General features: G+C 55.0%; 7 protein-coding genes across 7 annotated transcripts, besides 1 other annotated feature; 5 read left to right on the top strand and 2 right to left on the bottom strand.

Annotated features, from left to right (window-relative positions):
- Positions 1-2,647: 2,647 nt before the first annotated feature.
- On the top strand, positions 2,648-3,277 carry CYME_CMF181C (small GTP-binding protein of Rab family; the record flags this gene model as incomplete). Its single annotated transcript, XM_005535762.1, has 1 exon — positions 2,648-3,277. The coding sequence occupies one exon, from the start codon at positions 2,648-2,650 to the stop codon at positions 3,275-3,277; it is 630 nt and encodes a 209-aa protein (XP_005535819.1).
- A 241-nt stretch (positions 3,278-3,518) lies between these two features.
- CYME_CMF180C (hypothetical protein) lies at positions 3,519-5,360 on the bottom strand (the record flags this gene model as incomplete). The annotated part of the gene is made up of 1 exon (XM_005535761.1): positions 3,519-5,360. The coding sequence occupies one exon, from the start codon at positions 5,358-5,360 to the stop codon at positions 3,519-3,521; it is 1,842 nt and encodes a 613-aa protein (XP_005535818.1).
- Positions 5,361-6,213: 853 nt separating this feature from the next.
- Positions 6,214-7,707, top strand: CYME_CMF179C (hypothetical protein, conserved; the record flags this gene model as incomplete). The annotated part of the gene is made up of 1 exon (XM_005535760.1): positions 6,214-7,707. The coding sequence occupies one exon, from the start codon at positions 6,214-6,216 to the stop codon at positions 7,705-7,707; it is 1,494 nt and encodes a 497-aa protein (XP_005535817.1).
- A 3,135-nt stretch (positions 7,708-10,842) lies between these two features.
- On the top strand, positions 10,843-12,657 carry CYME_CMF178C (glutamyl-tRNA amidotransferase subunit B; the record flags this gene model as incomplete). The annotated part of the gene is made up of 1 exon (XM_005535759.1): positions 10,843-12,657. The coding sequence occupies one exon, from the start codon at positions 10,843-10,845 to the stop codon at positions 12,655-12,657; it is 1,815 nt and encodes a 604-aa protein (XP_005535816.1).
- A 3,392-nt stretch (positions 12,658-16,049) lies between these two features.
- CYME_CMF198C (hypothetical protein) lies at positions 16,050-16,754 on the top strand (the record flags this gene model as incomplete). The annotated part of the gene is made up of 1 exon (XM_005535758.1): positions 16,050-16,754. The coding sequence occupies one exon, from the start codon at positions 16,050-16,052 to the stop codon at positions 16,752-16,754; it is 705 nt and encodes a 234-aa protein (XP_005535815.1).
- An 899-nt stretch (positions 16,755-17,653) lies between these two features.
- On the bottom strand, positions 17,654-19,132 carry CYME_CMF177C (similar to polymyositis-scleroderma overlap syndrome associated autoantigen; the record flags this gene model as incomplete). Its single annotated transcript, XM_005535757.1, has 1 exon — positions 17,654-19,132. One exon carries the CDS (start codon positions 19,130-19,132, stop codon positions 17,654-17,656), a length of 1,479 nt encoding a protein of 492 aa, XP_005535814.1.
- A 545-nt stretch (positions 19,133-19,677) lies between these two features.
- Positions 19,678-20,523, top strand: CYME_CMF176C (similar to lysophospholipase II; the record flags this gene model as incomplete). The annotated part of the gene is made up of 1 exon (XM_005535756.1): positions 19,678-20,523. The coding sequence occupies one exon, from the start codon at positions 19,678-19,680 to the stop codon at positions 20,521-20,523; it is 846 nt and encodes a 281-aa protein (XP_005535813.1).
- A 1,727-nt stretch (positions 20,524-22,250) lies between these two features.
- Positions 22,251-23,304: a sequence feature (possible transcribed region).
- Positions 23,305-23,351: the final 47 nt, after the last annotated feature.

Below are 23,351 nucleotides of genomic sequence, written 5' to 3'. Positions count from 1 at the left end.
ATTCAGTTCTGCCAAAAAAGTCGTGCATCACAAGTATTGTTCAGCGCGAAACAATACAGAGGCATACAGACAATAGCAGGACTCAGAGCATTCCATAGTGCACGTCCTTCTGAGTGCAATCCCGTGCGATACCCATTCAAGTGCCGTCAGAAAGCATTATGAATGGTGCCGGATCCGTGATGCAAACCAGAATCTTCTATATACGCCGAGGCTGCTGCTCACTTGGAGAGAGAGGTCGTCTCCATTGCACACTTTTTTACAAAGCTCAGGAGCCTCAATTCGGGGTCTTCCGCCAGCAGGTATTTGGACCCTGATAGATCCAGCGACCTGTTGCGGACTTGGAAGCCACAGAGGGCGCGCGCAGAACGTTGACGCGACCGGTGCACAGGCGTCATAACGGGCGCCCATGTAGGGCTCAGAAGCAGGAGGATCTCACGAACGAGCGATTATCTATGAAGGGTAGGAAGAGAAACCGCCAGACGGCAAAGAAAGAAGCTCATTCGAACAAGCAAGGCAGCAACGACAGGCTTGCATCATGGCAACGAGCCGTCATGCCGTGCATCGCGTTCGATCGCTTAGCGGTATCCATCGACATCGAAGGCGAACGTCTTATGAACTTTGTGACCAACTTTAATCTCATTGGCAAATAGGCTCGGAATAGGAGATCTACAGACGAAGGATGATCAAAAATGTCGCGTCACCTGCCGAACGAGTGCCACAGAGCGATATGCATCGTGCTGGACCTGTGGCGAGCGAACCGCTCGCGACACGTTTCGGTGCGATCCGAACAGCAGTTCAGTTCTCGTGTGGTAACCGTTGACGCTCTGGAGCAACGAGTTCGGAACCCTGCGACCTTTACCAATAGTCATATGCTCTACTCACGAGTGTTTCATCTTCGTCGCAGCAGAGGAGAACAAACGGGAGACTGGTTCTAACAGATGGCGGACAGAACTGAGGGGCGCCTCAGAAGCCGTAGCCGCATGGTTGCTGGCGGGTGCAAGATGCGGACACGACACCGCTTGCGCCCGTCGCCACTTTTTACCAGCAGCGTATGCAGCAAAATGAAGCTCGATCACAGAGCCCATGGTAACTGTTCGGTTGGAGCAACATGCGCTTGCGCGTGCAGCGGACAGCGTACTTGCCGCGGAGATAACCGAAAAGATGATCGCCAACGAAGGATACAGCACGCTTCGGGGGCACCAACGGGCGAGAGCGTTTAATATCGTTTCCGTGTACACGCCAAGGCCATGCCCTGAGCGATGAAGCAGGCCTACAAGCGCCACAGGGCGGTACTCAGAGGACGAGCAGGTTCAGTGGACGTACTGGAACGCTTGAACACAGCCATGTGCCGCGCCTGCGATGTGCGCTCCGAGGCTTTATGTAAACGAGCTTTATCGGGCAAGCGATGCCTAGGTTGCAACTTTTGCTTGTGCTTCGCATGCGCATGAAACAACAGAAAACTACCAAATCTTGACTTGAATATTGCTATCATCATCCCACAACTACTGAGCGCAGCACCGGTGGAATAACAAAGGCCAGCCTATCGAAAACCGGATACATGAAAGCGGAAAAGCAAACCCCAAAGTCCTTTATGATTGACGCTGGAAGCATACCGTGCCCAAAGACTCGTCTGCGAGCCCCTGTGATCGCGCCCCGTTCCATTTGATATTCACGCGGATGCACTGACGTCGAATCGCATACGCCGTACGCGCATCATGAAGAAGATCGTCGCCATCGCTGCTTCTACAGATGAGTTTGCACCAACGATCTATGTTGTCGTTTACTGAACTGAACGTGTGCACACACGAAGAATCCTAAATTGCACGATCAACATCGACATTCGAGAAAGCGCATATCATTCATGACGCCACCGTCAAGTTCCATGACCCATACGTCCTCTCGGATATAATGTTGCTTTCCTACATTCCACCTTGTCAATGAAACTCAACCAGCATGCCGTCGCAGGCCGGCAGCATGTCATCGCGCACGCCACGCTCTATAGCCCATGGGTAGGCGCTCTCTTCGGTTTCCAACAGCGCCCCTGTGCCGCTTCTCGATCTGTGGGCATTTGATGTGTATATATGCATATCCGTGTGTACGTATGCGTGTATACTTATCCGTGTATACGTATCCGTGTATACTTATCCGTGTATACGTATCCGTGTATACGTATCCGTGTATACGTATCCGTGTATACTTATCCGTGTATACTTATCCGTGTATACTTATCCGTGTATACGTATCCGTGTATACGTATCCGTGTATACTTATCCGTGTATACGTATCCGTGTATACGTATCCGTGTATACTTATCCGTGTATACGTATGCGTGTATACGTATCCGTGTATACGTATCCGTGTATACGTATCCGTGTATACGTATCCGTGTATACGTATCCGTGTATACGTATCCGTGTATACGTTTTCGCGCGCGCAGGTGCAATCGCCTCGATATGCGGCGCGCTGCGCAAGGTGTTACGACGGTTGTCCCTGCGCGGTACGGAAACCTGCCAGAAAGACCTGAACGCTCGTTGCCTGTGACGTTTCTGGGCGGTTTGCGAATAGCGACCACGTTTGTGGTATCGTCCTTTTTGGGGGTCTGGGTTCGAAAGCGCTTTGAGCACTTGTACTTCGAGAAGTGTTCGTGATGAGCACAACAGACTTTGACTACTTGTTCAAACTGCTCCTCATTGGGGACAGTGGTGTCGGTAAGAGCTGTTTATTGTTGCGTTTTGCGGAAGGTTCGTTTTCGGACTCGTTCATGTCGACGATCGGTGTCGACTTTAAGATCAAGTCGCTGCAGTTCGAGGACGGTAAAGTCGTCAAACTGCAGATCTGGGACACCGCTGGGCAAGAGCGCTTCCGGACGATCACCTCGTCCTACTACCGCGGGGCGCACGGCATCATCATCGTCTTTGACGTGACCGACGAAGAGAGCTTTAAGAATGTTACGTCTTGGATTTCTGAGATTGAAAACTACGCGAGCGAATCGGTCTGCAAGCTTCTCGTGGGGAATAAGACGGACCTGACGGAGCAGAGGGTTGTCACCCGCCAGCAGGCCGAGGAGCTTGCGCAAAGACTGGGCATTCCGTACATTGAGACAAGCGCAAAGACGGCGGATCACGTGGAGGAAGCGTTTGTCATGATGACGAAAGAGATCCGAAACCGCACAGGGAACCTGGCACTCGCCAAAGGCAGTGGTGCTGGAACCAGCCGCTCTGGTGTGGATGTGCGGGCCGAAACCGAGCAGGTCAGCCAAAGCGGCGGTTGCTGTTGATAACCAACTGAGTCGAAGGCAACGATTGTGGGCGTCGCCATGGCCCCCGTCTCTTTCGAACGCGAAGGGATCTGGTGCCTGCAGCAGACAAGACCGACAGCATGTCGCATGCGTCGATTGAGTGTGTCAACTTGCGGGCCGGTTGCCACCAAGGCGCCCTTGTCCCCAGCGAACGCAGCGAACAGGTTGCGAAGATCCAGTCGTGTCTGAGCGCGACGGGCGAGGTATGCTTCAGAAAACCTCAGGGCAGCGCCTCAGTCGCCGCATCCGCATCTACATCGCTGTCCTCGAGGTCAAAGACCAGGACTCGGGAAGCACTTGCGAAGATGCATGCCAATCCGCGTGTAATTCCGCAGACAAGAGCTGGGATTTGAAGCACTTCTGGGAATGCGCTCCCGAACGATGATGTTGATGATGCGGGTGCAGTGAGCTCTAACGCTCGAAAGAGGTCATGACTTTCCGTTGCGCGAGGCGGCGATGCATCGCCTGTTTTCACGCTCGTCAAACACCAGAGCCCCGCGGAAGTCAAGACACAGATCTTGGGGTCGCGGTACCATGCAACCCGAACGAAACTTGTTTCAGATGAGCTTTGTATCAGATATCGAATCGAGAATGATAACGCAACCGTCCCTTGGGTAGAGATTAGCCAGAGGTCTCCGCTTTCGGTGCAGACCTGGAAACTTGCCATCGACGGGAGCCAGCGCACCATAGGTCTTAGTCGCTGCCGCTGTAGTAGTGGTTGTAGCGAGGACGGCTCCCCAGTGCTCTGAGGTATCGATGCGGAGACCGCAGTCTTCAACGGCCAACGTCTGGACTGATGATGCCGTGCTAGATCGTTCAGTCTCGTTTCAAGGGTCATGAGCGCCCGAGTGAAGGATTCCAACTGCGCATCCATATCCGCAACCCCGAAGAAACGCTCTCGAAAGAGCGCTTCAATTTTTTCGCGATCAACCACGAGCCGCAGGTTTTCATCAGATCGTCCAGCGAGCCAGCTCCAAAACATAACATAAAGCGGTCGAAATCGTTGCAGCATTAGCGCAATGCCGTGTCCCAGCCGCCAGCACGCCTTGGTCTCGGCTGTAAAAGCGGGCCCCGCGTCCGGTAACCCAGCGACCTGCGCCAGAAGTGCATTCAAAAGCGGTAGCAGCTGGGTACGGGCGATCTCAACACACGCCCTGAGGCTGGTCACCACCGTCCGACTGCAGCTTCGCTGATTAGACTCCGACATGGTATTCGCAAGCCAGTCCCGTACGGCTGGCGCTGGCGCCATCCCGTATGCCAACAGAAGCAGTTCCCGAAACGCAGTCGCCCTATCCGCTTCGGGGCGGTACCGGACCAGCGTTTCCGTGAGCGTATCGAGGACTTGATACATCACACGAGCAGTGGCTTGCCAGTGCTCCTGGATGCCCTGGGTGGCGAGCTGCAACTGGAAAATGCGCTCGCGAGTTTGCACGCTCCAGTGCGCGAAGCGTCCCCATTCGTGAAACCGAGGACGCACCTCATCTAAAGCACCGATCAGAAGGGTGTTTCCGGCTCCTAGCGCAGCCAGGTATCGCGTATCCTCCGACGTTGTAAAGTCTTCCACTGAGCCGAGGCGCGCCAGGTCGAACATTCCACAGGCGTACAGACCTTCGATGAAGATGAAGATATCGGCGCCATGCTCACGAACGCCCAACGCGAGACTGCTCTCCTTCCGATCTGTCAGCGGTATCCAAACGAGTCGCTTCCATCCGCCATACTGGACGTCGAACGGCTCATCGTCGGCCTCGTATATGGTCATACACTGCATATGCTCCACGGAGAGCAGGGTGAGTGTCCCATCAGACTGGCCGAGCAGGAGCCTGGGCTCATGCGGCGACCAGCAGAGGCAGGTGACTTTCGGTATTGAGTCACCTGCTGATGCTTCGCTTGGACGCCAGACACCGACGAGCTCCCAGTTCAAGCGCAAAATGACCACTGAAGCCGGAGCAAAGACCAGCGCGAGCAGGTCCGCAACAGGAGACCAGGCTGCAACGCAGACGGTATCCAGAGGCAGCGTCCGCTGGTGCAGGCATGCGAACGCACCGCTGGTCGCTGTGTGCATGTGGCTGGGGTGGAGAGCGCCTTGCGACTCACGAGTAAGAATGAAGCGCTGTGAACTTCGTTGCGAATTCTATCCTGGTGGATCCTCGGTGGCTCCTTGTGCTCGTTTGCTCGCCTAACGTTGGACGAGAGCGCCCAGCGCACACGTTGTGGTCGGAGAAGCCGCCTGGTGCCGTCACCCGCAGGGCTTGCCCCACCGCAGCTGCCGCCGACTCGGATCAGGTATAGTGAGATTTGTGTATACCACTGCGCGGACCTGGTGTTCAAAAAGAGAAACGTGCGTATTCAGGTGAGAGTCACGGAAGTGCGCCAACGGGAGCGCCACTCTACCACTGATGCAACGTTTTCAGCACCGATCAAGTACCGTTGCTGACGACGACGCTTGCGTGCACTCTAGAAAGGCGGTGTAGCGAGCCCAAGCGGTACACACCGAGAGCAGACTCTCCCTTGAAAGTGACTGCGTACAAGTGCGGTTGCGTTGCCCAGCACTCCACCGGAGGTGCTTTCCCGCTGGCGTCCTTCCAGCCCGGAGCCGAACAGCAACACGCCCGAGTCAGCAGCGTCCACCGCTTTATTGCTCCAAGAGCGCAGCACCAGCAACACCAGTTTCGCAACACAGCTTGCCTCGTCGAGGAAAAGAGTTCTTGAACAGGTGCAAAACGTTCCTGGTGGCGGTGGTAGCTGTACCGCTGCGTTTACCAGTACGCTGGAGCATCAGCTGATATACCCTTCATACGCGTAAAACAATAAGGGATAGCAAGCTCGTTTGCCTCTCTGTGAGACGGGTGGGTGCTCTTCCCTTATTGCGAGGTGGAAAAAGGTCAAGGTACGGACTTGTGACCTAGTTTCTTGGCATGTCGTCGCAAGCAGTTTCCTGGTTGTGTCCGCCGAGCTTCTCAAGGTGTTCGTGGAGCGGTGGCGCCGCTGCAACCGCTCTTTGGTCGACAGCTCGCTCTCTGAGAGCACACGCTCCGACTCGAACAGGATTTTATGTAGAATCGCATCCACGGAAGTTCACAAGGAACCCAGACACTGGATCAAGGCTGCTGGGCCCGCGACACCGGCACGTCGGGCGCTGTCGACGGACTGTCGAACGCTCACAGAGGCACTCTCTGGGTGCCTGTTCCCTTCAGTTCATCCAGGAGGTTGCAGAGACCTACGCAGACGGAGCCGCTTTGCGTCGCGCGGATCACGCACTATCGTCAAGTTCGCGTTCATTCTGGGTTATGCCTGCCACTCAAGAGGCATACGCGCGTGCAGTGGACCTCGCTTTTCCCGTTCTGGTACACGAGCATGCGACAACCTGGGGAGAGTGGAAAGAGCCAACCACTGATGCACGATATATTGTAGCACACGGAACCTGTCCACGATTGGTGCGGGAGCAGCGCACCGGTGCTACATACGCAGTATTTTACGAACTGCAGTCCGCGGAAGATGTGCACGCTCTGGAAGAAAACCTGCCTTGCCGCTCTATTGTCATGGTTGAAACGAAAGACTGGGAACTCATACCCGTTGAAAATCTGGTCAGCGTAGCGTATCAGAGACAAACGAGTATACTCGTTGTCGTGTCGACGACGGGCATGGCTGAGGCACAGCTTGCAAGCTTAGAGCGCGGTGTCCATGGCGTTATTCTGGCCACAGGGAGCGCCAGCGCCGTTGAATCCTTCGCTAGTCTACGCAATCGTTATCAACGGCTCGAAAACAGTCTCGTATTGGATCCAGCTGTGGTTGTGGACGTGCGCGAAGCTGGTGTTGGCGAGCGTGTTTGTCTTGACACCTGTTCGCTGCTGGCGTTTCACGAAGGGTTTCTGGTGGGCTCCAGCGCCTCCACTCTGGCCCTGGTGCTCAGCGAAGCTGCTCAGAACCCATACGTTGCTAGTAGGCCTTTTCGCGTGAATGCCGGTGCCGTCCATTCGTACATCCTTGTCCCCGATGGCTCGACCAAGTATCTCTGCGAGCTGCGAGCTGGCGATGAACTCCTTGCGGTGGACGCCCGCTCGGGTCGAAGTCGCTCTGTAACGCTTGGACGAGCGAAAATCGAGCGTCGTCCGTTGCTACTCGTGCAGCTAAGTCTCCATGCGGACGGTACGGGTGCCGCTGCCGGCAACAAGACGGAATCGTGGAGCGGCGACATCGCCGGGAACGTCATCGTCCAGAACGCGGAGACTGTGCGCTTCGCGATGCCCACGACCTCAGGTACGTCCTCTAGTCAGCACGGGAATGTTGCGGTGACAAGTCTGAATAGAGGACAGCATCAGGTTTTGGTGCATCGACCGGCGCGAGACAGTAACGGTACCATAGCGCGCCACCTTGGACGCCCTGTTCAGGAATTTATCCTCGAGCAATAGCCGAATGCCTGCGAATAATGCGAATCCCGTACGGCACAGGGTAGGGCGTGCTTGGTCAGCTGCTGTTCGCTTGCAGGTAGACCGGCGTATACACGAACTCGATTTGTACGCGCTGTGAAGCAGCACGCCCCAGTTTATCGCATGCAACACGAGATGGCATCGTTGCTGGTTTTGGCCCGGAAAAGGCTTCGTGTGGCGCGAAGCTCTGGACGCATCTAGTTTACAGCACAAGCTGAATGGATTCGCTGCGCTCCGTACGCATACTTTGCGCAGTTGCATGACTGGTGGTCGCTCAAGAGCACACAGCGAGCACGTACCAGGACCAGTGCCGCTTCTGACTTTTTCAGGCAAGCCGTGTTGTGCTGAGCGTAGTCAAGGTACACTTGTCTATTCTAGGCCGATGTGGATGAGCGCTGATGAGCAACCCATCGACTGGTACGGGTCATACGTGTCCCGAGTCCTGAAAGCGCGCGGTGACCCGGCGGATTCCCGCAGAATCGACGCATCAAGCGGCTTTGAAGGCTACGACATGCGCACTGGAGTTTTTAGCGCACTTTCGTACGTTCAGTGGCAGTGCAGCTCGATTGTCGCCTCTTATTATGCGGCTTGTCGGTGGGATTCCTCGCTTGACGGACAGTTTACATGGACCAGGCATCCCCGATTGGGCCCTGAATATCAGCGATTAGAAAAGCATCCACTGTTCCACCTATATTCAATTTAGACTCCATGTACTTGGCTCGGATGCAGTGGTTATGTTTTACACGCTATCGTGCGACGAGCCCGCCGTGAGCGTCTGCGGTAGCACCAATAGCGCCGCTGCGGATGCAAACCGGAGACAGAGCGGCTTTGCTATACCAATGCGGGCTTCGGCTCGGGATTCCAGGTTTGATTTGCTCAGAGCAGGGCTCGCCTGCACTGCCTTGAGATGGTGCAGTTCGCTGCGGCGTCGAACTGCGGTTCCGTCGCGTGCAGGTTGTTGGCGCGTTTCTCGGGTTGCGTTTTGCATGGGTATTCGCAGACGAACGGCAGTCGGCGCCGTCCCGTGCTCGTTTGAAGGGTTCGGAATCTCTCCGAAAGCCTTTGAAGTACAACAGCTTCTGGTCTGCAGAAGAATATAATAAAATCTCCGGACATGCGCTCAGGATCTGAATATTCTGAAATGGTGTTCCATCGAGGAAGAGCGGAATCATACCGATGAACGCAAAACAAAATGCTCTGCACAATTCGCGTGCAAAGGTATTCCACAAAGATGGTGCAAGTTTTTCATAAAAGACCCTGCTCTTGATCGAGCGATCATCCACATATAGAGCGTGTCTCATGCGCTCTCCGCAATGCTAAACCGACTTCAGAATGAAATGGGAACAGCGCATCTTGGCTCATACGGATACAGTGATGTTTGAGCATCTTCCTGCAGTGATCAAAATCATCCATGTCGTTCTTTGTCTTCAGCTTTTTCATTTTTCTCTCGTACCTCATAATTTAGATACAGCGGTCTCCAGTTCTCATCTCGGTCTGTAACGAGCAGTCGGAAGCTGTTGGTGCAAAGATTCACGTGTCGATTTTAGGAATTCTCAACTATTGCCGATGCATATCACGGGAAAAGGACATTCGTTGCGATCTGCGTTTTCCCAGGCAATGTCGTCGTCTACGTATACAAGTTCGGCGCACGCCTCGTATTGATAACCCGTGACTGAATGCAGGTATACCGATGTGTTCACCTATCCTTAACCTCCATTGGATGCTCTACGACGCGTGGACGCTTGCTGCATCGTTTGGCTGATGCCCATGACGGCCACAGAAGACGCGCCTTGATGAAATCTCCAGGAGCAGCGCCTGGGGCTGTACCCCTCGAACACCAGCTTGTTCGGGGCTAGCCTTTCGAAAAGTGCTCTCTGCAAGGCACGCGAAGCCGCATGCTATTCGCTTCAATACAGCATTTTAAAACGAGATGCTACCTATCATGGAAGAATTTTCGAAAAGAACTGTCGAACTGGAAAGCAAGTCGGAATTCGTTCATCCGTATCCGCGTCCTTTATGCAAATCGTATCGGACGCGTCACTTAATATGATCGCTGGGATGATTCAAGCCCGTACCCAGGACCCGTTTCCGCACAATCAAAAGCCACGGAAATCTCTGGGCTCGTATCCTTTTAGAGATATCCAGCTGCTCATGTGAAATGCGGTTTCATCGATCACCACAGAGAGACGCACGAAATTCTCCCAAACTGGATCGCTGATGCAAAAAGGGAATGTCGAGAAGATTTCTGAACAAGCTCGTGAAATAGCGCTCAAAAGACCATGCTGAATATGTTTCCTCGTCCATCCCGCGTCGCGAATACCTGTACCTCACGAGTCCTCGTGAAACGGAATAATCGAAAACTGGAAGAATACCTGATTCCAGGACCGTATATCGAAGGAACAGAGCGCCGCAAAGCCATGTACGCATTCACTTGGATCATGCGTTCGGAAGTTTTACCAGCGCTTGTTCGAGGGTGTCGCCAAGCATGTTGATGCCGACCAGGTCAACGCTGCCAGCAGCAACGCGTCGAAAGCGCTTGTCCGCAGACACAATCGTAAATCCTTGAACCATCTAAGAATCTATGAGCCCGGATCTTTGCACTGCACATAGCATTCAACCATCTAAGAATCTATGAGCCCGGATCTTTGCACTGCACATAGCATTCAACCATCTACGAATCTATGAGCCCGGATCTTTGCACTGCACATAGCATTCAACCATCTACGAATCTATGAGCCCGGATCTTTGCACTGCACATAGCATTCAACGATCTACGAATCTATGAGCCCGGATCTTTGCACTGCACATAGCATTCAACGATCTACGAATCTATGAGCCCGGATCTTTGCACTGCACATAGCATTCAACGATCTACGAATCTATGAGCCCGGATCTTTGCACTGCACATAGCATTCCCATACTTCGATTCAAAAAGTCATAAACATCCCTACTGAGGGAAAAGTTCCAGCACTTCCCCCTACCGTTTGCATCCTCATGGGTATCGCGAGGCGTGCCGCGTGCAATGCGCAACCGCAATGCGCTCCATTCATTCGCAACGCCTTCCGGTACACTGGCTTCGCGTTGCAAACTGAGCACCGCACGACGAACGCTTCTCAGATGGACTGGATCAGTGCAGCGCGCCATAGACGCACTGGATTTGTGCAACCTTGCCGGGCACTCTGGTCGTTCGTTGGATATCGAGCGCTGCTGAAGGTGTGTCCGAACGAGAACGTTCTCGGGCCGGCAGCAGCAGCAGCAGCACGCCCTCATTCAGAGCGTGCGGCCGCTTCCCTATTAGCCAGCGCCACAGGGCAACGTCCAAAGTCCGGTGCAGCTGGTCGTCGACGTAAGGGCGCCGAGGCAATCGATCGCGTTTTAGAACGGTACGCTGCAACCGTTGGTGTCGAAGTACACGTTCAACTCGCTACAAGGACGAAAGCGTACTGTGGTTGCAGTTGCGAACAAGCGCCGGGGCCGAACACCCATATATGCCCTGTATGCACCGGCCAGCCTGGAACGCTACCGGCGCTGAACCAGAACGTGGTCGAACTGGCTGTCAAAGCCGGCCTGGCTCTGCACTGCAGGATAGCGCTGAGGACCAAGTTCGATCGGAAAAACTACTTCTACGCCGACACGCCGAAAAACTACCAAATAAGCCAGTACGATATGCCCATCGCCGAGAACGGATACCTGGAGCTGCCGTCCTCGGGCAAGCGCGTACATATCCGTCGTGCACATATGGAGGAGGATTCGGCGAAAATGTTCCATTCACAAACTGCAGAAGAGGAGCCAGATGAAATCCCGGGTCAGGACCCTGGGGCACACGAAGCAAAATACTCTCTGATAGATCACAATCGAGCTGGCGTTCCGTTGTTGGAGATCGTTACAGGGCCGGATATGGAGTCCGGGGCTGAAGCGGCCGCCTTCGGCGAGGAGCTGCAGCGCGTCCTACGATACGCAGCGATCAGCGACTGCAATATGCAGGACGGCTCGCTTCGTGTCGACGTGAACGTCTCGATTAGACCTCGTGGATTGTCTGGTGTCAGGTCGGATGATGCACTCGGGACCAAGGTAGAGCTGAAAAACCTGAACTCCTTCAATGCAATCGAGCGAGCAGTCGATTACGAAATTCTTCGGCAAGCGGCCATGCTTGATGGCAATGGAACGGTTCGCCAGGAGACGCGTCTATGGGATGAGCGTGAACAGGCTACGAAGGTGTTGCGTATCAAGGAAGGTGCATCTGACTACCGTTATTTTCCGGAACCTGACATTCCGCCGATTCTTCTAGAGCAAGCTCAGGTTGATGCTTGGAAAGCGAGTCTGCCAGAGCTACCTGCAGAGAAACGCTTGCGTTATACGTCAGCATTAGGCCTTACACCTTATGATGCAGGAGTGCTCACTGCAGAACCAGCGACAGCTTTCTTTTTTGAGGACACCGTCGGACATCTTGCTGTCGAGGGTCTGGATCCTCGCATGCTGATCGATCGAGCGAAAGCGGCTGCAAACTGGATCACCGGCGACATCGCCGCCCTGATCAAACAGAAACCGCAGGCGCGCTCTATCCAGGAGACAGCACTGACGCCGAGCGTGCTCGCAGAACTCATTCTGCTGATTGAGGACGGGACGATTAGCGGGAAGATCGCCAAGGAAATCCTCCCAGAGCTCATGGAGGAGCCCTGCAGTTCGGTGCGTGACCTCGTTGAAAAGCAAGGCAAGACACAGATCCGAAGTGAATCCGTAATTGCGGATCTCATTCGACAAGTCATGCGTGAACATCCCGAAAATGTGCAGGCGTACAGGCAAGGGAAAACCAAGCTTGCAGGGTTTTTTGTCGGACAGGTGATGAAACGCGGCGATGGTCGTCTGGATCCGGCCCTGACGCAACGTCTTGTGACCGAGTTGTTGTCACGCGACGATTCCGGCGAATCCTAGGAGACGAGCATTGATACGCTGCATATTCGCAATGCTGCTGCTGCTGCGGCGGCGGCGGCGGCGGCGGCTACCAGGGACTCGAACGCACAGCACTGGACTTTGCGGTCCGCGTCGAGCGTTCGTAGTGCGCGCCTTTGTTATCACTGGCCGGGCATGCTTGGGAATGCGGTGCGGAAAGCGCTCAGGTACACGCTGTGTCCACGTGCGAGATGCTGCTCCGCGCAACAACGACTTCAGCACATACGCTGTACTCTGCCGCTGGCTATGTGATCACGGTTGGCTTGGACATTCATGTTAGCGTTAAATGGAACGGGTTCTATGTAGCTAACACGGCCGTTTACACCAAAGGTTGGCTCTCTTCCCGCTGGCATCGATATCGATCCGTATGGGCTTTCTCTGTGACTGCTACCTTGTCATCTTGCTCCTGTTCCCGGAATTCTAGGTCGCCGATCTCTCCACTCGCTCCAACCTCTTTATCAGCAACATCAGGACGTGTGTGGTAGTATCAAGACATGCTTTCGCCGCCTCTGGCTGCTGGTGGTGCTTTCCGTTCACAGACGGCAGTAGCCATCTCTACGTTACTTGCCATTTGCATCTTCTAGGTACGCGGCCTCGGTACAAAATTCTTTGCAATGTCATTCAACTGAGGCGAGGTATTCTCGTATGTCCATTGCTCCTTCTTCTTCGACCGCTGCCCAGTCGCGTGTGAAAGCCTGCTTCAACGCTCCGTACGTATCGTTGATCCGTGCAGAGGGCAATTATCGATCATCGACTCCGGTTCTGCGTCCGTAACCGTATGCAACGGTGACGGGCCCCTATCTGATCTGTACGCCCAGTAAGTGCTCCACTAGCAGCACGTGCGAGCGCGCAATCCTCGTTTTACAGAGGATTTCTGGAACGAGCTCTTGTCCGTGATGAAGAAAATACCAGATCAAGAACCAAGGCTGGAGATGGAGTCGGACATTCCACTCTGCCCGAGTTCCCTTGTAGATGCCAAGCAGTGACGCACGCTCCATTCGGTGCGATCTCATCGACGTTCGTAGTCCGCGACCATGACCTTCATCGAAGCAAGCACAAGAGTCGGCAGCTTCTGAGCGATCATACTCGACGTCGGGTACCGTAATGGTGAAGAATGTCGTTCCATTGATGACTGTAAAAAGGGGGATTTTTCAGTTGAACGGAACTGATAATGTGCCATAGTAAACTCAGTTAACCTTCTGCATGAGTTGAGAACAAGTCCTCCGCTCACACTGTCGAGTGCTCTTCGTCGTCAATCCGACGTCGCCAGTTGGTGCACTCATGAGTTGCATGGATACAGAAAGATTCACGCCATGGAAATTGCGTGATACGGACATGCTACCCGTTGGGGAAAGGAGAATCATAGATGCTTGCACGTATGCAATGGGAAATTACATCGGCTACTTTACGAGCCTTTGTTGGATTCCATCGCGAGCCATCATGTCTCTAGCGGCATCAGTAATCCCAGCGGCGAAGAAGAGTTGAACAAGCCACCTCCTAATTCTGGCGGAGAATTCACATGGTACGTATGAATCCGCAGACTGTCGCTGCTGCGCTGGAAACGTCGAGGTTGTTCGTATCCACCAGCTCGGTTCGAATCCAATGGTGTCGGGACAGCGAGCCGTTCCCGGACTTTTTTCATCTGACAGGGCTGTAGATTGCATCGAGTCTCATCTCCAAATTTGCATTGCGCAAACCGCAGAAACTGCAGTGGAGTATCCATGGCAAAGGTGTTCTCGGCAGACGAAAAATGATCATGTGGAGGCAATCCCTGAATTGCAACGAGCGCAGGCAAGTGCCCATGTCAAAAGATGCCGATACAGGACAACAAATACCATGTGGACGAGCACCGCTGCCTTTTCGCCATACCCGGTCTATGGTTGAGCATCAATCCTGAAAACTGTGTGGTGGTAGCTGTTTGCTTACAGCGCTCGACAAGAATCCCCTGAAGTATGTAGGAGAACACCTCTCAAACTGAATCGCGCTGTCAGCAAATACCAATGCATAATAGCTCGATCTTGTCGCACGTCTTTTAGAGCATCAGAAACGAGTGCGCAACAAATAGCACTACACAGTGGACAGGCGTCCCCACTGAACGACGTAGGCGTACAGGAATGGTACACGTACCCAAGACATCGAGCGTGACGCATAGTTGCCAGGTATCGAGGCATTGGCTGCACATCTTTTTGCAGTCGAAGGGCATGTATTGCCCGCTGCGGGCTTCACCAGACCTTGTAGCACGTAGCGCGCCCGCCAAGGTCCCTGTGGTCATGACACCCCAGATATTGCAGTGCCGCGCCACTGGTGCGGGTTTCAAGCGGCCGATGACTCCCCTGGCCCTCTACGATAGCTGCACGCAACCAAGTTTGTATGACAAAGCAACGACCTAGCCGGTACCAGCACTCTTGGATAGACGCAAGCGAAACAGCACAGGCAAGCATAAACCTTCGCGAGAGACAGCCCCGGCAGCGCATCTTCAAGGCGCATGCAGCTGTCGTTCTCTCGGTGTAGTGGCTACGTGTGTATCCAGGGCTACGTCCATGAACATGACATATAAATTGCGTATGCGAAAACCGTGGACTAGCGGCGGCAGCTCACGCTTTTCCTCCTCCCCGCATCTGTCAGCACGGACGAGCTGCGCGGCGATGCTCGGACGCTGGCGAAACGATGAACCGATGATAGCGCACAGCACAGTGCAGCACAGTGCCTGCGAACTCTCAGATGCGCTTTGTCGCGCTCGACGTCCATACGCACCTGTAGGTGTCGTTACTCGTGCACCGCGACATCAGACGCCAACAGGTAGCTAGCGAGGTAGACTGTGCAAGGCCGTCGCGCTGCAGCTAGCAGCACGTTGACGAAAATCGTTCACTTTACCAACGTCTATGCGCGAGAATCATGTTCATCAGATCGCAGGGAATGGCATGACCCTTGCGTGCATTGCGCTGCTCTAACACTGCCTTTCTGATGATGACCTCAACGAGCGCGCATCGGCAGCAGCCCTCTGCCAGATGACCTTGGTTGCGGCACGGGCGGCGCACCGAGCCTGCCTGCCTGCCTGCCTGCCTGCGTCGCGAATGCCCGCAGCAACAGCGCCGATTCCAGTGTTTGGCGGCAAACGGACACGCACGTGCGTTGGCAATCTGAGCAGATTGCTGTCCGGCGATCGCCGCATGCATGCATGCGTGCGTGCCGCGCATTGCGTTTCCCTTGCACGCATCCGGAAGATATCCGTTTGAAAATGGACTCGGAGAAGTGCGCACAAGCATTGGCCTTGTGTCGCTTTGCGAACGTCGTTTCGTTCAACTGCGGCTAGCACCATTTTGTTTCTTGTTTAATACCTTCGCTTGAAAAGAAATTAATCGGGGTATAGAACTATGTTTGTGAGCGCTACAGGGATCCAACGCAAGTCTACGGGTATGGCAGTGCAGCGGGTGGCCACGTGTCGGCGCGCGGGTGCTAGAGCCCGGAGCCCGCTGCGAGCCGCTGCCGCCGGGGCGGAACCGCAAGGTTCGGCACCCCGCAAACCGAAAACCGAGGGGAAGACCCCAAAGAAAACCCCGTCCTTGTCAGCAGAGGAAAGGGCTGCTCGTGTGCAGCAACTCAAGCTCCGCATCCTACTTGTGCACCGGCAACTGCAGATTGCTGAAAGTAAAGAGAGGGATGACTCGCTCTCGATGTGGCGCTCGTTCGCGCATGATATGGCCACTCCCGAAGTGAACAGAGAGCAAGTCGGGAGCACGAACTCGAAAAACATCGAAACGATGAGCGCTGACGCACTGCGCAAAGAGCTCGATGCGCTCAAAGCGGAGATCGCCTCCCTCGATGCCGATGCGTACGCAGACGTGCTCCGCAACACGGACGGTATCAAGACTGCAGAGCAGCGCATCAAAGAGCATGAACGCAAAATCCAGCAAGCGCCCAAAGTCTCTTTCCAAAAGGTCGTCGCCCAAGACACGGACGAGACGCCAAAGCAGAAGCCAAAACCCAAACGCTTTCAGTTATTCGAGGGCCTCAAGTCCTGGTTCGTGCGGAACGAACCCATCATCGAAGAGCTCGAGCGAGAGATCGAATCGATCTAGAGCGCAGCATGCTTTCGAACAAGCAACTTGCGCAGCGCATACGTCGTATCTGGCTAGACGGGCTGTAATCAGTGCGTGCGGAGAACATGACAGGACCGAGCGCTTGGGAGCGTTTTCGAAGGTTGTATGGCCGCGACAAGCGCAGCGCTGCGCACCGCCATTTCTTATCTATAAAGAGTTTACGTAACGGGGGTAAAAGGGTGCCTCTGGACGACTTCAGTCCAGTGTCCGTCGTGGCCGGTGTGCGATCCTTGGAGGCATCGCACTGCTGTTGATGGGCTTTCATGGATTCGTCCAGACGCACTCCGCCGAATTCAAGTACCCAGCGCCGTTGGGATCGAGTCTGCGAAGCGACCGGCGTAGATTTCTTCCCGAACGGGTCTTCAAAGCTCTCGTCGCATTGCGAGGAACGCGTTCATAGATTGTACCGTCGATACACGCGAAAGCGTCCATCGTCCAGGCAGGTGCAAGGTGCACAGGTCCTGCGGCACCTGCATTCCATGTGTCACCGAACGGCTTCCTTTGGAACTCGTCCACTGGGCCCGGCATTGTATCCCGAATCATCATCGAAGGTATCGTCTTTAGCGCTGGGCTCGCTGCATTACAGGCAAAGCAGCGTTTGTACTGGACCGCGATATCCGCATACGAAGCGCGCGTGATTCGTAAGACGACCGCACACATGGACATCGTAGCTCCGCTGACACATGCACACACCCATGAAAAGCTTCGGTACATTCGTGTTCATAACAAGGTCAGCTGCTTGTCGATTCCAGACACAACGAGACGTCAACGAGAAGAGCACGTCAGAAAATACCGCCCTTGCGATCGAGCACAGCGCCTCTCTGAGACGCTCCTGGCTTTCCAACGGGTGTGCGCCCTCGGTGGCGCCGCTGCTCCACTTAAGTTGGGCGTCGGTCGTCCTCCTCATGTCGTCTCTGATGTGACGTCGCTTGCGTGCCGGGACGGCGCCAAGGCGGTCGAACCCCCGACGCCTCGATGGCAAGTCGCTCGACGGCAGGTCGCTGGCTGTGCAGCGCATGACGGCGCCCCGGAGCGCGAGCCACAGAAAGACGCGCTCGGATCAGTGCCAGTAACCGCCGCGCACACTTGGTCGATCTGGACAGCAGACATCTGCCGCGTGCAAGCCCAAGCCTGCGCAGCAACTTGTCAAGTTGAAACGGGGAACGCGGAGTCTCCCGCACCAAAGCGATCAGAAAATGATTCGGAAACACGTATGGCGGACTTTCGTCTGCCTCTCGCGCGATTTGATCGCGCCAGTGAATCAAGTCTCTCAGTAGTGGAAGCATCGTATCCGACAACATCGCTTTGTACTGCCGGGCCACTTTCAAATGCGCATCAGCAGCAACCTCTTGCAACGCGTAGCGGCGTAGCGCGACATCCGCAGACTTGAGCCACAGCTGCTGCAGGCGGTTCGTCTCGGGCGAGTTTGGGTCAGTCTCCTGAACAAGCCTGGTGCTCAGGACTCGGTAAAGGTACAGGAGATAGTGCGTATCCTGTCTGGCATAATGGAGCATACTCGATGGTAACGGCCGAATGCGCCAGTCTGCTACCTGAAATACGCGTTTCTCGGAGGCCAAGGCGTCGCGGGATCCGTTGCGGAGCGATGCGGGGTCTGCGGTTCGATCCTCATCGCGCGCGTAGCAGCTGATGAGGTGCGCCAAAGATACGCTCGGTTCGCCCAGCAGTTGGGCTGCTCGAGCCGTATCAAAAAGATTCACGATGCGCGCCGCAGGCGTAAAATCCCGCTGCAGCCAGAGAACGTCCGAGTCCGCACCGTGCATCACTTTCACGACACGCGGGTGTCGAAGCAGGCGAATGAAAGCGCCTGACGGGTCCGCGAGCGCGGAACGCAGAGCCAGCGCATCGATAACTGCATCACAGTCAACAGAGCTGATCTGTACGAGGCAAACGAAACCTTGATAACTGCGGTACGAGTGTGCTTCGAGATCGATTGCGACCGCCTTTTTGAAAGCGCAGGTTTTGTCGAGGCTGAGTCCGGACGACCCGGTTCCCGAGACGGAACCCGAGACACTGTTCTCTGTCGTTGGTTCGATGTCCGCAAGAATGTCACTTAGAAACGCCTCCAGATCCAAGGCAGATTCAATGTAGCGGAGAGGTGTCGTGGCCAGGGGGCGCAGGCCGGCGTCCGCCGCAAGCCTTCGCTCGAGGTCTTGCACTTGCGCCACGCAACCCGAGGCCGCTGCCGCTGCCGCTGCAGCAGTATGAATAAGCGACTCTGCTTCTAGATCATGCTCTAAAGTTTGCGGGGCATTGCTCACCTGCCAGGAAGTTTGCGGCTTCGGGTACGCATTGTTCTGCCACTGGCTGGGAATTCGCTCAGAGGACGGCTTGTGCATGGTTCAACCTTTGCTCTTCGCCACCGCTGCTTCGCGAGTTTTCGCGTGAATTCTGCTTAGAACATCCAGCTACCCATACATTCGAGACTCTTTCCTGGTATGTTGCAGCGGGCACCCACGCTATGGAGCACGCTGAGCGCCAGCGGTACGCTGCCTGCTCTGTCGGCGCGCTCGTGCGCCAGCGACACGCCACTGCGCGTGCGTGCGCATTGCGGATCCGTTCCTGTCCATCTCGTACAAACACGTTCATTAATGTATAGTATGGATCTTGCCGTGCGCTGAGGCCGCCCGCAGCACCAACGCACCCATGCGCGCTCGGTGCGCGCGCTCCGTCCAGTGATGGCGAGTCGGCGGGATGCCCCGTTGGTGCGCCGGCTCTCTTCAGCCGGAAACATGAGCAGCTGGCGCGAATGACTTGCTCCACGATCCAGTACAATCTTGTATATATTAGACATCCCAGGTTACGACGTCGCCTAGGCATTCGCGTGGGTGCCATTGCAGCGCGCCTACCCACGAGCGACCGCATCCCATCGAGGAATCGTTCCATGGTGGCTTTTCTGTTGCAGGAGGCAGGTGTTCGGTGTACAGAGCGGCGTATCGGTTTGGTGGCGCTGTGCCGCGCTAGACTACTCGCATCGAAGGAGAGAAGAACGTTGTCGTTTGGTTGTAGGTTGCGCTTCCTCACGAGTACTATGCCGCGAGGCGACGCACACGGCGGTGCGGGGAAGACCTTCGAGCCGCTCCGAGGCAAGCACACGGCAACGCTGGTATGGCTGCACGGTCTCGGTGATACCGCAGATGGCTGGAGCTCTGCAGTGCCAGAACTGAGGCTGTCCAGCACACGGGTTATACTTCCAACGGCGGACACGGTTCCCGTGACCCTCAACTTTGGTACGCGGATGCCAGCTTGGGCCGATATTTACTCCCTCAGCGAGAACGCTCGCGAGGATCGTGAGGGCATTCTGCGCTCAGTTTCACGGATTTTAAAGATTGTCGAAGAGGAGTGCACAAACGAGGGTGTGCGACCCGAGAGGATTTTTTTGGGGGGGTTTTCACAGGGCGGTGCGATCGCTTTGCAAGCATACCTACGCAGCGAGCGGGACCTGGGCGGCTTTGCGGGACTCAGTACTTGGCTTGCCTTGCGGAACGAGGTATTCGCTGCAGTTCCCAAAAGTAGGCGCAAAGGTCGTATCGCTTTGTGGCACGGTGACCAAGACGAGATCGTGAACTACCACTGGGGCGTCCACTCCGCGGAGCTTCTGCGCCAGAACCTGGCCCCTGGCTTCGAGGTATCGTTTCGAACGGTGCAAGGCCTCGGTCATGCTGTTGACCGCGAAGAATTCGCAGAGCTGCGAAAAACTTTACAAGAATGGACTCGCGTCGAGCAGTGAGGCTCGCAGAGAACCCAACGGGTGAACATGGACCGTGTTCTTGGGCAGCCCCAGTCGGCAATCGAAGCACAAGGTCATTCGATGTATTCGTTCGACCGCACCATTGAAAGGCTTTATCGCGTGTGTGATATATGGAAGCGAATCGGCAAGCGCGTGAGATTCTCCACGAGCAGCGTTGACCCAGGGGAAAAACCAGCGCTGCCCGTGGACGACGCTTGGGTGATCCACAGCGCAAGCGTGCCTGTCGGAGTCAGAGGCACATGCTGCTCCACGGCTTGCTGGGCATCATTCCTTGGCTTCCCTGGACATGTTGAATACGTCGAGATTCGGCTCTAGTGCAGGCCTATGGCCCAGAGGCTGAACCATTCTGGTACGAGATAGCACGGGTAGAAATCGCGTAGCCATCGTCGTCAGTTACAGGGCTCGGATTCCGCGTCAACGTCGAGCATCTATGCAGCTGCGTTGTTGCCGCATGCGTCCAGGGATAGGATGCCGTGTTCACGCCCAAACTGTTTAGAACTTTTACTGACTCCTGCTGCGCCAACGCGAGTACAGGAGATGCGGCACGCATACGTCGCAACTAGTTCCTAGTCGCTGGAAGCGTGTAACTCACAGAGGTGCCCGCGTGCGTGATGCCCCGAAGGTACCAGCGCACGGAACGCATGCGGCTAGTGGGGGCGTTCAAGCGTTCGCGAGATGCGGGGACAGTTCCCTCTGCTGGGTGCTAGGTATGAATCGCGCAGCCATTGCCTTGTTTGCTCTAGGGCGCAAACGCCGGGATTCGTCTTGTTCACGATGATCTGTTGGTATGCAGCAACATTGGCCGATAAAAGGTTCGCTCCATTGCCGCTGTCACGAGCGACGTTGCGCCCCATGGACGCAGCGCTCCTCGTGCATTGAACGGCTTTGCGCGGCGACTTTGATCGGGAGGTCACATCGCACACCACGGCTTTCGGCGTTTCTGCCCCCAAAAGCAACTCATTTGTTGTTTTCACTGCGTTGCATGCAAAGCGCGGCAAGAAACTGGCAAAACGCTATGCTTGGTCGAATGCGAAGCGCACTGGGACACTGCCCAGCGCCTCGTGCGCTATCTGAATATACCTGCGAACGCATCGACGCGCTCGAGGTTGGCGTGATGGTGGTTGCACCCCTTAAACCGTCCAAGAACGTTCCGTAGACTCTAGCGACTTGTAGTTCGAAGCAACGAGCCGGCTCGCGTTTCCCATTTGCGGCAGCCGTTTCAGCGTGGCGTCGAAAGCGTCCACAGCCACTGGTCATCCGACGCCCGTTACCGGTCGACAGAATCCAAGTACATTGCTCGTGCAAGTCCAACACGGCAAATGCTGCACACCGAAGCGGTCACAAAACCGTGCATCCATGTCAGATGCAGACGGAACACAGCACTGCCCGCTATGTCCCTGCCATGCGCTTTTTTCCCTGAAATTGTTTTGCTGTATACCTTCAACATCAAGACTGAAGCTCTAAAGTTTTTCGGATCCATTCTGAGGTTTTTGGGATCCTCTGTTGCTTGTTTGGCAGTTCTCAGCCGACGCGCTCTTCCTTGAATACGTTACGCTACCGCCACAAAGATCGCTCGCAATGTCTTCAAGCAGGATCTGGCAAAAAACAGAAACGATACCAGCATCCGATTCATGTGGAAAAGCCTCGATTCCTCTCGATTCCCCATGAGTGGCATGCTCAAATGACATATTCTTTACCTTTTCGATGTTTATGTTTCAAGACAACCTAAAGGGGCAGCGATACGTGCCGCTTGATGGATAAGGAATATAGGTCGACAAAATATATTGGCGAATTCTTCACAAGGCCATGCCAGATTCGGGACGCTCTTGGCACTTCCTATCATCGATTCGGTACGGAACACATATCCTCGCCTGGTTGGAGCCATCGACGACGCAGTGGGCAGCAGCAGCTGCATGATCCCTGTCACGGGATATGCTCTCAGAGGCTCTTGTTTCTTCAGCTTGAACAAACAAGTCTCTTGGATCGTCATCATTGCAACGATGGCTTGCAGTGCAAACGACGTCACAGAATCGGAAGACGGCAGCGTTGCTGCTTTGAAAGCTTTCGATTTGTTTTACGGCCCGGGACGTATCTACCGATCCTTGCGTCTATCACAGGCAACGTCGTGTTTCGCGTATGCTCTGACGAATGGAAGAGCATGTACGAGCGTATGCAGCGGACAGCGTACCCTCCGAAAGGCCAGTCCAGAACCAGCCTGTTATCTCTAGGCGCAACAGCTGCTGCGGAATCACACACAGAACCACCGTTATAAGCCTCCCGTGATCGTTCATAACCTCTGCCGAGCGATAAAGCAAGCATTCACGCGCTACAGCGTGGCTCTCACAGGAGCAGGTTTGGTTAATATGCAAAGGAACGTCCAACCACAACCATGTTTCACCGCTGTGCAAGGTCGATCGAGGCTGGATACCATCAGGATGAACCTTGCAAGCCAAGCACAGATCTTCTCTTTGGTCAGTGCATGAGTGAAACAAGTCGACAGCAACCAGAAGCTCTCTAGTCAGACTTGAATGCTGGCTTGAACTCGCTTCAACTGCTGACAACGCAGCCGGAGATACGAGAGAGCCAGGGGAAAAGGAACCAGACACCGAAAAAGCCCTCGAAAAGCTGTTCTTGACGACAAGCACAAAAAACGGAATCAACCACCTTCACCGTCTGTGTTTCAGTCCCGATTCCATTTAAGGTAGCACGAGTCTACGTAAAACAAACCGTAGCCTGAGCAAACATCAGGCAAACTTGTTCGCAGGGCACGTCCACCGCCGAACTTTTTCATCTCGGCGCTATTCGTT

The sequence above is a fragment of the Cyanidioschyzon merolae genome, chromosome 6 (genome assembly GCF_000091205.1).
Source record: "Cyanidioschyzon merolae strain 10D DNA, chromosome 6, complete genome".
Lineage (NCBI taxonomy): Eukaryota > Rhodophyta > Bangiophyceae > Cyanidiales > Cyanidiaceae > Cyanidioschyzon > Cyanidioschyzon merolae.
This window is presented reverse-complemented; position numbering and strand designations above follow the sequence as displayed.